The following is a 13692-nucleotide window of genomic DNA, read 5'->3' on the forward strand; positions in this document are numbered from 1 at the left end:
AAGAATCCTTCCATTTAATGCTAGATATTTGCTTTACAAATAAGGTCCAAGTTTTTCTATTTGCATGTTGTACAAGTTAAAAACAACAACAACAAAAAAAAGATGAGGCATGTTAGTGAGTTCTGGGTTTAGATCTGGGTTTAGATTTCTGAAAGTTAGATATCCAAGCATGAGCTACTCTGCATTAGAAAAAGCTGCCTCCAAATGCTTAGTCATTTCAGCTATCTTAAATTCTGGTCATACACTGACATGAATTATATTCTAGGGGTGTCCATTTCCCTCCATTGATTCTAAAGGGAGCCCAAGGTAGCTCAGACATAGTCATCTAGCTTTTAAATGTCTAAGTGAGTCAATTAGTTGAAAGTGCTTAAAGCAAGAATGGATTCTTGTTCTTCTGCTGAGGGATTTCTGTCATTTTCAAAAGGAGAATAACTACTAAACATTAATACAGAAAAAAATGAAGGAAAAAAGTAATGAAGATGAACCGCTAAAGTTTTTGCTATTTAATTATCACAAAAGGCTGTACATTTGAATGAGTGCAGCAGTATGGCCTAAGAGTTTCAGGTTACGTATCAGGAGTTAATTCCCTAACACAAGAAAAATACAGGTTTTACTGCATTCAACAGGCACACAGTCAATTCAGTGGGAATGTTGCTCATTAAACAGTTGCTTTTATCAGTAGCAAGGGTAAAAAGCACAGAGGACCACAGAAGCAGTATATCAGAGAGAAATTTGTTCTGAATAGCCTAGCATTCTTCCTGAGAGCTAAAAAAAAAGTGATCCTTTCTATTTCTACCAAGATTAGGAAGGAACAAAAATTGAGAGGGATTTTAAGAATACATGTGCAGAGAAAGATACAATGCTACTGGTAAATAGTAACACTCACACCATTTGTGCAAAACTAAATTGTAGCTCTTAAGATTATACAGTGTAGAAGGAGGTATAACTTTCAAGTGGGATAAGAACCAAAAGAAGGGAGAAAAAGGAGATAAGGCAAAGATTAATATTGTCAGGGAAGCTCTATATTGTAGATATGAGTTTGTGCAGCTAAGAATTGGGACATTAAAGTCATTCTATTGTAGACACTGCAGCACTGTAATTTAAGAAAGAAACTCAATAAGGAGATGTGGTAAAAGCCAGAGGAGCAAAGTGGGATAGTCCTACTGTCTTGCATAGGTGCTTGGAATTGTTCTGACAGGCAAAGTTCCTGTTTATCACATAGAGAATCTAGGCAGGCCTCCTAATTCAGGCACTCAACAGTTTACTTTTTCAGTCAATGTGTACTGGATAGGTATTATTACATGAAGAAATATGGTTTGGTGAAAGGAGAGCAATGGGAATCAGAAACCAAAATGCAAACGGCATCAGTGCTGAAACCTTTGGTAAAATAAATAGGATGACTGAGAGAGAAGGAAATGTTTGGAGGCATAGATCGGGAAAGTGATGTATACTATTAAGAGCTAGAAATCCAAACTTCTTGCATAAAGATAAAAGAAAAAGCAACCAGAAAACTCAAAGAAAGGTTAGGTGGTCTGAGTGGTAACTAAAAGGGAAAATCTTGGCAAGAAGTATAACCAGGTTTAGAGAGAGAAGCTTGTAGGTTAGGAAGTATCAGATTCTTTAAAAAAACACAAAGAGAAAACTTGCATTTGCCCATGGAAAGGACTTGTAGGGCAACTAACAACTTCAAAATCAAAATCTTTGTGAAAAATGACCTGGAGTTTCAATGTCAGAAAGTTGAATTTCAGTGAAGTTCTTACCAACAACATGTAACATAAACCCAGTCATTTTTAGCATGTGATAAAAAAAAAATTAAGAGGAAAATATTGCAGCAAATGTGAAAAAGGATGAGAAAAGAGAGCTCTGCTATATTTGGGGGGATAGTTCTGCATTGCTAAAGGTACCTTACAACTTATATGTAAAAACTCACACCATTTTTCATTGTATCATGTTTATCTTCTCAATAATCATGCTAAGATGTTGTTTCTTTTTCTGTAATTTCTGTAAATTATAAAATAGCTTTTGTCTCTAGCTACTTTCCCAAATGATTAAAAGTGTTAATTACATAACAATGAAAACAGTCTCTGCTTACTCACAGAACTGTTTGCCAAATCAATTTCCTATATAAAAGAAAAAATAAAGACAACATAACCTTAAAAATAAGTTATACATTATACATATATAAAGTTGTTTGATGGATTTGGGTGGTAAGTGTTACCACCTCTAAATGAAAATAATGATATCCAATTTATGCATTCTGAGATGATTCTATGAGAAGTGTGATGACTGGCAATTTTTAATTATAACAGTAAATCTCTGGTAGGAGAATCCAGTGAAGGAAACAGTAGAATAGCAGGAAAAACAAAGCAGAATTGTGTATGTTAACTTGTTAAAATCTGAGAAACAGAACAGACTGAAGTTCACTATGAATTTAGATTCATGACTGAAGTGGAAAATAATGAAAAAACAAAAATACAGGCACAGAGCAAACACAGCCAAATACAATCATAGAATCATAGAACCATAGAATCATAGAACCATAGAACAATTTGGGTTGGAAGGGGCCTTTAAAGATCATCTAGTTGCAACCCCCCTGCCATGGGCAGGGACACCTTCCACTAGATCAGGTTGCTCAAAGCCCCATCCAACCTGGCCTTGGACACTTCGAACAATGGGGCATCCACAACTTCTCTGCACAACCTGTACCAGTGCATCACCACCCTCATCGGAAAAAAAAATTCTTCTTTATGTACAATCTAAATCTACTCTCTTTCAGTTTAACACCCTTGCCCCTTCTCCTGGTACTACAGGCCCTTGTCAAAAGTCCCTCTCCAGCTTTCTTATAAGCCCCCTTTAAGTACTGAAAGGCCACAATAAGGTCTCCCCAGAACCTCTTCTTACCCAGGCTGAACAACCCCAACTCTCTCAGCCTTTCCTTATAGAGCTGTTCCATCCCTCTGATCATCTTCGTTACTCTCCATGTTACTCTCATTTTGATACTATGTTCCCTTATGGAAAGCTATCAGACCACTTTAATATTCCCTGTAAATCAGGCAAACTAAAACCAGAAAAAAATACAGCAAAGACATGATGAGAATAGTTTAAGTCTTAAAATTCCTAATGTGCATCAGAGTCTTATTAGCATGAATCTAATTACCTATTCTAAACCCAAGGTTTTAGTTTATTAGTCCAAAGTCAGGAAATCAAGTATCTGTCTTCATAACAGATATCAAAACCACATCAAAATCCATCCAAAGTGTTTGGACGTGTCAGTACAGAAATGATAATTGAGCTTGGTAGGAAGCTGTAGTCATCATCATTTGTATGACATGATTCACCTTTCCCAAATCAATAAAGGTACATCTATACCATAAGGCATGTATAAGCTCTTTATACAGCAGTCATAAAATAATGAAACAGATTTTTCTTACTTGAGATTGCAGTGCTTGAAACTGAGTTTCATAATTTTGAGCCATTTCATATTTAGTTTTCTGTAAGTCTTCCAGTTTCTGTCGTAGCAGTCCCACCTGCAGTTAGAAAGCATTCAAATTTACCTTTTCTGAAGTGTTCTAAAATATGTCATTTTTGGAATAGTCATTTGAAACACTGAAAGAAGACCATTTCTTGAAAGGCAGATATGAAATATATATATTAATTCAGTAAATTAATAATAAAACTGGCTATCACAAACCCAGATAGTGTCAACATCAAGTTAGGGATTTTATAGTAAAAAAAATCTCATTGTATGCTTATGTTATGATTTAATGATAATACTGTATGAGTCTGTCATGAAAGACCATTTACTGAAAGCTCTGCTGACCCAACTATACAAATGAACTGCTGTGCCCCATTGTGAAAATTTTGCTTGAATGGCTTATAAAAATCATATAAATGACTTTCAACTACTTATGTACAAATTATCGGGAGACACTGTAGACTTGTTTCAGCATGGCACCTATGTTTTTCTGGAGGGGCAGCAGGAAGCTAGGTAAAATATGCTAAAATATTTCAGATAAAAACTCTGTACAGGCAAATAAATTGATGCTTTAAGGATTGGCTAGCTGAATTATTCTCTTGGCTCCTCTGACTGCAGTGACTAAGGGCAAGTTCCTAATTGCTCATTAGGGAGAGTTATTGCATTTTCAACACTCCCATTGGCAGTTTAGACACCTAGCTCACACAAGGATGCCCATGTGTAAACACCTAACTTCAGATGTCTTGAACTAGAACTGAATGCTAGGATTTACTGATGCTTCTGAATGAATATTCAGCAGACAAGACTGTGAAGTACGGACAACATCAGATACACTGGGGCTTTCAGTTTGATAAGCAAGTCTAAGTAATAATATAATTCAAACCTTCACTATTAATAATAAAATTATCATACAAAGATATCATGTATTTACATTATCATGTAAAATGATAACAATCAGGTATAAACAGGAATTACAAAGACACAATTTTGTGAAACTTTTTGAACTGTACAATTCCATTTAAAATTTCTGATGAAACTAGAAGTGTTGGCATTTAGAAAAACCATCAAATTATCTTTTTACAGCTAAACTGAGAATATTTGATTTAGACTTTAGGGAAATAGAAGAAATATGAGACTTTCAATGACATTTTTACAATCGCTTTTCAGAACAGAAGCACGCTTTAAAACAAAACACTAAGGATAATTGGTGACCTTTAAAGGATGTTTGGTATTTTTACATGATAGAACAAACAGGTCTCCTCACAGAGCATTTAGAACACACTATTAACTAACTACCAGAATAAATACTTCTTTATAGAACGTGATATTCTTAAATACCTCTTGACCTTTCTGATCCAGTTTGCTTTGGGCACTTGCTAATTCTTGATCCTGGATATCCACCTTTGCTTCTAAAGCTTTCATCTTCCTTCCCCATTCCACCTTCTTGCTGTTTACCATGATGTCAATTTGATGCACTAATTCCTGAAGTTTAGCTTCACATGGAGAAGCTCTAATAATATATTAAAAAAAGATATTTATTTTTTCAGTTAAAGAATAAGGGAGAAAACAAATTTTTATTTACATTGCTAAGATTTTATTTTAATTCTGATGGAAATAACCACTTTTCAACATGAGAAAGAAAGAAATCGGAAAGCTAAATGATGCCTTCAAATGTAGGTGGAATCTCACTTCATCTATCTTAAATTTGCCTGAAGTAAAAATCAGAGTATTTAGCATATCCTGGACTATTTGCCTAGCTTAAATGCTGTTCGATATCCTCTTACTCCTTCAGGGATGAACTGTCAAACAAGCATAAGTTGAGCTGAAAGTATCCAGGCCCAAACCTCAATGGACAAGAGTAGGAGAAGCTGAATATTAAGTTGCTTATGGGCACAGGATTCCCACAAAGGATACATAATGATGGAAGCAGAGTTTGTTGGAAGAAGTTATTCAACAGCTGGCTTGAAAGCGAGCCACAATTCTCACTTGCTAGTTCAACTTTTATACCCTTTTTTTACTTTTTCATGTTCTCTTTGTGGAAAATGGACTTGAATAACCAGGTGACTTGTATAATAACAGTAAATTTTAATTTTACTAGGAAGCACAGAAGTGAGTGCATTTTGAAAAAGAACTTGTCTTTGAGGGACCATGTGCTGGATTTCATATAGATTTGTACAGTATCTGCAACATAAACATTAGTTTTTTTCCCAGACTTCTGAGATTAAATTTAGAATACATCCCTTACACTGTGACTTCATTGTCAGTAAAAGACAATGTTTTACACTGTTGCTTTAGGAATATGATGTGATCTAAGTAACAAAATAATGATATATGGTTAATTTATGGTATATTAGAAGGGCCACCAGAAACTGAAAGCAGTCAAAGTTGCCCTCTTATACTGCCCCTTATATAGGAGCAGTACACTAATTTTAAAAAATGAAACTTTGTCTGGACAGTGTCAAATAATGTTTAAATCAGTTAGTGTATGTCATTTAGCAGATCTATACAAAATACCTGAATTTTAGTATGGAGATTTCTTTATTACATACCCATTCCAACTTTGTATTTGATGATGAATATAAGAAAAATTTGAAATAAGAAATATATCGATTATAGAAAATTTTGCTCTGGATACTCTTTTATGCAAGAAATTGCATAATTCTTTCTACACTCTAAGACTTTTTATTTGTAGAAATGACTATTTAACATCAAAATTATACAGTCCTTGTAGGTTATATGAGATATTTTTCCTGAAGTATTTTGGAGAGTTTATTGCCCAGTTAACCTCAGTTGTTTATGAACTGATAGCTTCTCTCAATCTGTAAATTTACAGCATTTCAGATTTGCAATTATTTATTTAACAGTCAGAATCTTTCTAGAGTTCATGGATCTATTCAACCTTCAGTGAAACATTCCAGGTTTTTGTCCTTTTTTATTTTCCTGACTTACTGCTTGTTATCCACTTAACCTAGGATTTTAGGGTTTGGGAAAAAGATAAAGGAGACAATGTACACTCCTGCCTAATTCCTACCCATAAAATAAAGAAGGGGAATTTTATTCCATTATCACTCAGAGCTGCTTTTGAACTGTTAAAAAGAAGAATTACCTATTGAACAAATTGCTTAACTATGCATATGAGCCCATAAATTTTCTATAAAACTTAATTTCCATCAAGTCATATGGAAAAAAAACCCCAGACTGTTTTCTATCACTAGATTAATTACACATCACCAAAAAAAAAAAATCTGTTATTTCTCAATCACTAAAGACTTCAATTTGATCTCAGTTTACTTAAATTGAGATACGAGATCAGAATTAGTTAAGACAGTATTTTTGATAAAAGCCTTTAGCACTTACCACTGTAATGCTTGCTTCATGTCATTTATTGAAATAAAAATATTTTTATCAACTTTTTTTTTTAAATACCACAACTTCTAAGCATTTTTAGTATGTTCAGAGCTCATAGAATGTTGGATGTAGATATTTTTGTATTAAGTACCAGAAGGGGCATATATCTCTCTGAAATGAGGAAAACCTTTCATTGGCTGTTTTCAGCCAGTGAAATAATGTGTGGAATTTTTAAACTTTTTGAGGAGTAGAATCTTTTTCATTTCACTTTCTGTAAACATTTACTTTCCACACAACTTTTATTAGTGGCATCTGTTTTCCGCATATCCTGTTTTCATGAGTTAACTATTGATAAACTTTTATACTTCTTTCCCACTTCTTTTTTAGAGCTTTTTTATACCTTTCTTGTCTCCTGTTCTAGTTTTAATTGCTTTACTTTTTTTTTTCTAAATAAGAGATTTTATGTTTAAGTTACCCTAATATACAGCTTTATTACTTTCTTTAGAAGACATACTTCTATCTTATCTTTATAACAGATTGGAATCTACTGAAATGTGTCACGTTTAGTTGTTGCAACCTTATCTTGGCCATAAAAAAAAATTTCTCATTTAAAATCTTCAAATTACTCTTTTCAATGGTACGATCTGATCATTGTGAAAATTTCTGCATTTTTGTCTCTGCAATGATTTAGAGATTAGTGTATCCAATTACTTCCATATCTAAATGAAGGTACAAATAAAACCAGTGTTTCTCCACTGTCAACTCTCTCTCCCTTATCTCAACCAGTTATACTGTTACTGAACTGTTAGTGGTACACCTCCTTCCTCTTCACTTTTTTCATCTGTCATAGTGACTATTCACTGTACAACTGAAGTTTAATCTGCATTTAATTTCCATTTCCTCTTACTGTTGCATAATTTTCAAGTCTCTTCTTTCTTTTTTTGGTTTTGATTAGAAGCCTATATTGAATTTCCTCTTGATAAAACTAGCAATTGTATTCTTTCACAAATTTAACTATCCCTCCTGATATCTAAACTGATGCAAAAAATGTATTGTAACCTATTTCTTTTCATGATAATAAATTTAGCCTTCTGATAAACAAGTTTCTTCCCTTAAAATTATCTAAGAATGCTGTGATGTTGTTTTGAGTTATGACATGTTCCATTTTCCTTTTAATAATAATAATATTTATCTCACTGACATTTTCCCCAAAAGTAAAAGTGATAGCCACTGGTTATAATTTAATTGGCTCTTTAACTTATAAAAATTTAAAAGCTATGTTCTCTTGACTGCTGATAATACACACCTTTGTGTACACATAAAGTGCCTTTGTGATCGCTAATCATTTTGCAGCTATTCTAATATCTCTACAGCATGATGGCTTGTTAAAGGAGCATAGCTATTTCCTTAAAATGAGCATAGATATTATTTTATGAAATAATTGACATAGAGACAGTCACACAGAGACAAAAGATGGTGCAGCATCTGAATAATGTAGTAGCAAACTGCAAAAGGGTTAATGATAAAAAGCACAGCAGTATGCCTGTAACTGCAGCATCCTAGGAAGCGTTGGAGAGGATTTCAATACCCAAAATTAGCACAGAATGCCACTTTGTGTCACGAACATTACAATCTAGCATATGTTTTTGGTGGACATTGCAACTGAGAATATGCCAAGCAATTAGGAACTCTACTTTAGCAGAGCCACACTTAACCAAACACAAACTGAGCCATAACTCAGAGGTAACATCCCTATTGCCAGTGAGCCTTCAGCTGCTGAGTGTGCTGCCAGCAAATCGCTGAAGAACAGTAAGATAACTAACATGCTCCTCTACTGTAAATGACTGTGCAAACCAAGCCTTAATATAAGCAGATGCTTTTACTCCTGGTAGTTGATACCACCACCTTGTGTGAATGCTAGCATGAAAATGCTTCCCTGCTTTTCTCGTAATCTTTCACGTCCCAGCTGTTCAGCTAGTGCTCCAAACGTCGGCCCTCCCAGTGGCTGTGCAGACATGCTGAAGTCCCCTGTCTGTAGGTTGTGCTCTGGGTCAAGTGCTGGTCCCACATGCTCTGCTTTTCATATCCTGCATGCTCAACTTCTGATTGCACTACACTAAAAAAAGAGTTCCTTAACATAGAATCATAGAATAGTTTGGGTTGGAAGGGACCTTTAAAGGTCATCTAGTGGACGGATGGATATGTGTTTATCGAGTATCTCTTTTTGGTGCTTAAATGGTGCATATCGCTTGTTAGGATAATTATTACAGGAAATGGGAGCAAATTTTTTAGATTTACAATATCATATTAAAACTCAACATGATTTTTTTTAAAGTAAAATTCTTTAAAACTTTTTATATCAACAAATGATCGAAACTTTAACATTATCAATGTTAAGCTTGGAAAGGCTTTTTAAATACACACATAAATTTTAATGCCTTTTTAATGTTAAAACTGTTAGCAATGCCTTTTAAAAATTTAATATGAGTCATAGAATGATAATAATCAAAGTGCAAGCAAGTAGTACACTGTGATGTACATAGCACAAAACAAAAATACCCCCTCTCAAGTGCCTGAAACTCATCTCAAAACAGCATTAATGATGCAGCAAACTTTGATTCCCTCTGGGTGGAACACAAAGTGGGATTTCACAAACAGAAGATGAAGCGATACTGCATCAGGACTACCTTGTCCTTAATACTGCTATAAGGACTTGGGCCTTTCCAGCTTCATGTAATGTCAGGTGCCAACACTTTGGTGAACCATCAGCAACGACTCAGCTATCGGATTTTAACCTTCAGAAATAGGTACTTTCTTTATTGTGTGTCATGTGGATCATCTAAATATTGTTATGCAAGTGCAAATGCAACCTCTAGCCTGGATCACCAGGTTATCCTTTCAGATCCACCATGGCTGATGTTTTTCCCTCTTTAAGTTTCTTTCACCTGTCTCTTTCAGATCATCCCGCACAAGGCAAGTTCTGCCACTGCTGCTAGAAAATTTTCTCTCAACAGTTCTGGCATGCTTCTTGAACCTAGAACCACCAATATATAAAACGGAGCTGTTGAATGAAAAATCCCTTCTGAAACACTTCTCAGTCTATTGTCACCTTCTCTGTCTAATTCCTTACCCAGATGCCCTGGGTACACCTGCAGCTGAAAAAGGAAAGCTGTATCTGAAGCTGTAGATGACTGCTGCCGTTCTACTACCAGAACTACTCTGTATCATGGTATTACAAACAGATCTCCATAAAGATGTATTTGGTAGTTATCCCCACCTATTATCATAGAGGTACTACTAGCTGCTGTAACTATTCTTTTAGTCCATTCAGTGTTTTGAAAAAAGTGCTAACTATCCCCCCTCAGAATATGGCCAGTCATATGGTATCACAATCATGAGAATTTATTTTGATCACTGAATGTGGAATATGGAAAACTCTGCTATCTTTTGTTTAATATGCCATCAGGTAAACAAACACACAAAGAACAAGTTTTCCCATAAAGCGAAGAAGTATGCATATGTCTTTTTACCCATATACATTCAGCATTCCCACTTTGCTGAATGCATACATCACATGGATTCTTCATACATGGAAGTAATGACTTGTACTTAAGCAAGTGGCAGCTATTTTTTTTTTTTAGTTGCATTTACTTTGAAACAGCTCAAAATACTTAATGGTATCTCATTTTTAAAGTGATCTAGGCAAGCTCTTAGTCTTCTTTTGTTCTATCCCCATATTGGTGAAAACAGAGATGATTCATATTCTGCTGTCATTAATAACTATTTATCTTCATGTAAAATCTAGGTGTTTCTGAATTTAGACAAATCAAAATCCAGATAAGTTTTACCAACTCCAGGCCTTTATCACAAATGATTTTTGCACTCGTTAGACCTTTCTAGCTCTATTTATCTGTCTTTTGCTTTGGAGTTCTGCACAGATCTATATTTTTCTGATTGTTTCCTAATAGACATAGAAAGAATATTATTGTCCATAAACTTTAGAATAAAGTTGTTATTCAGGAACTGACATTTTAAGAAATGTTTGGTTCATACTCCCAGTCTCTACTTCATGCCTTCTTCCCTTATTACTCAGGTTTGCTGACAAACAAGAAAATATGTATGACCATTTTTGTGCAAACACAAGCAAAACCTATGGCAGAACAATGTTAACAAAGATTTCCATCTTACATAATACATTCATTAGTTTTTGGCCCTTAACCCAGCTTCTAGAGCCAATATTAATACATTTTATCTTCTTAAAACTTGCTTTAAAAATAGGAGATACATAAACCGGTTGTGATACAATAGTCCATTAGAATCTTCCACCCCAAAGTTCCATTACATGAACTACAACTAATTTATTTAACAATTTTCAGTCATACAGAATCATACACATCTGTGGATGGATAATTTACGATTTATGAGTTCTTGCAGCTGGGATGTACTTGTCATGATTTCCACCACCATTATTCAGCCATCTTCCCAAACTTAAAGCTATCTGCATTGTCTCTGGAATACCGTCTGCATAAACTGAAATGAATGTGTATTCTAAACTACTCTTCCAGATTCTTTGTATAGTTAATGGAAATAAATGGCTACTGAGAATACCTGGTTTATGAGGGGACAAATCACTCTCTAGATTCATCTGCAATGGCCTGAAATTTCACATATGTGGATTACAACAAAGGCCAGGCAGGATCTGAACTCTTGAAATAGGCTTCTGATTTGTTAAAATAGTATCCAAAGAATAGCAATGTTTTGGGTTTTTTTTAAATTCAATTTTTTATATGACTATATTTACCAATCATGTCACTAACAAAAATAATACCTCTCAAAGCCAAAAAAAAAAAGCCACGTTGTTCAGAATATAATATTTTACTGCAGCAATTTTTTTCTACGATGAAAAGTGCACACGTTATTCTTCAGTACAACAGAGCACACTTTCAAATCCTATTAAAACTTTCTCGGGCCAGAATAAGATGTGATACAATATGCGCTTTTCTGTTATTTTAAGAAATACTTTTACACTTAATGTGCATCATATTACCTTGGACTGCTGCTTGGTAATAATGATAGAAGAAACTGTTTTATATGAAAAATAGGTTATAAGTTTATTTACAAATTATGATAGATAAACATTCTATTTAGCTCATTGTATGGGGAAGTATTTTTTATATTGCTGTGTTCCTTGAACAGATGAGGTCCTATGTCAAATCTCATCCTTGTTTACACTTCTTTAGAAAGATTTTGTGTTGTACTAATATATTTTTAGATTAACACTAAAAGAACTAAACTTGGATTATGTAAAAAAAAGATGTTGTAATGAAAAGTGCACTTAACACTTGGGAAGAACAATTGTGGTTATTACCTGTGCAAAATAAGACTAGGGCTTTAGCAATTGATAGCCTTGTTTTTAAGATTTTTGAATGTTTTAAGAGCTGTGATATGTAAGTTTATACTGCTGTAGCCTAGCAACTTCACTATTTTTTAAAACAGTTTAAAATAACATTTCTTAACATCTTAATAAAACCCCACATAGCTTTCTTTTTTCCCCCTTTTGTTCAGGTATGAAGATTTAAAAAAAATTAAATAACTAACAAAACCAGTCAGTAGATTAGCTAAAGCAATAAGATGTGTTGTCTTAATTATCAGTAACTTCCCAAGTTTTCATAGAAAGCAGCAGAAGAAATTGAGAAAGTATCATGTTTTCTTCTAAAATCATTAATATTTTGTGTTTCACATTTTTAATAAACCCACATAGTTCGATTCCATTATATATTCAACTTCCAGACAGTAAGTCATTAATTACTTACTTAGCAACAGCTTGATCCTGAAACACTTGTAAGTCCTGCTCCATATTACTGGTGGTCATTTTAACCTGTTGAAACAACAAAAATTAAATAATTCAGATCCTTAAATGCGTGCATTTACATAGGCAAGTACTGCATACTAGATAGTTCTATGCCTTCCTTTCAATTTCTGTAATTCTCCCATTGCAAACAACCAGGGCAGGAGAACGTAGCTCTCATTACAGGCTGGAACGAGCAAGATGAAAACTTCTGGAGTAAGCTCAGCTCCGTGTCAGCAGCTCTTGCCCTTGGTGCAGCACTGAGATACTAGAGGTGGTGCTAGCTTGAGGATAGCCCTGGATTTCCATGAGGAAGTTTGTTTTGGATCATTCCCTGTTGTGTGATGTCAATGATGTGCCAAGACACTCTAAAACACATAAACCTAAATTTGTCATAGATCCATGGCTGCATTCGTCAACCCATACCTTGACACACCCTAATTAACCTATACCCAGGCTATAATTGCTCTCAAACACAATTTTGAATGCCTATTGACTATTTGCTCCCTTGCTTAGCAGATGCGGCGCTGAGACACACAGCCCTCAAGTACCTCCGCAGAAAGACCAGAACAAGACTGTTGCTGGGACCAGTCTGGTTCTGTGGGTCCAGCAGGACACAAGGACGTGGGGCAAACCTGGCTGCATGCCAGAACAGGAACCAGCCACGTTATGCTTGACAGGGTGGCATGAAACAGCCCTAGTTCCTCATGGGGGTGAGCAGTGGGGCTCTCAAGGGCACGGGTACCGGTACATACAGATGTGTGGACACCACCACAGGGCACCGCAGCCTTGGCCTCCACAGGGACCAGCACCTGAGGTGACACTGCCACATGGCACCACAGCCTTAGCCTCCTCAGGGACCAGCACCTGAGGTGACACCGCCACAGGGGCAGCTGTGGCTCTGACGGGGAGCTGAGGTGACACTGCCACAGAACCACCTCCCTCGACTCCACAGGAGACCACAGCAGCCGAGGTGACACAGGCACCGGGGCAGCCTTGGCTGTGCCGGCCACCTGAGGAG

The 13692-nt window shown here is 35.4% G+C and overlaps 1 protein-coding gene across 1 annotated transcript in view; it reads right to left on the minus strand.

Moving 5' to 3' along the window:
• Positions 1 to 12680, minus strand: part of CCDC67 (coiled-coil domain containing 67) — a 44316-nt gene extending 31636 nt beyond the window's left edge. Inside the window, exons 1-3 of the mRNA XM_010578239.1 lie at positions 12637 to 12680; positions 4814 to 4985; positions 3432 to 3527 (exon numbers count right to left, since the gene is read on the minus strand). Of these exons, the coding sequence (XP_010576541.1) occupies positions 3432 to 3527; positions 4814 to 4985; positions 12637 to 12680 (312 nt within the window). The remainder of the gene's footprint in view (positions 1 to 3431; positions 3528 to 4813; positions 4986 to 12636) is intronic.
• Positions 12681 to 13692: the final 1012 nt, after the last annotated feature.

Source organism: Haliaeetus leucocephalus, unplaced genomic scaffold (genome assembly GCF_000737465.1).
Source record: "Haliaeetus leucocephalus isolate CR32 unplaced genomic scaffold, Haliaeetus_leucocephalus-4.0 Scaffold616, whole genome shotgun sequence".
NCBI classification, from domain to species: Eukaryota; Metazoa; Chordata; class Aves; order Accipitriformes; family Accipitridae; genus Haliaeetus; species Haliaeetus leucocephalus.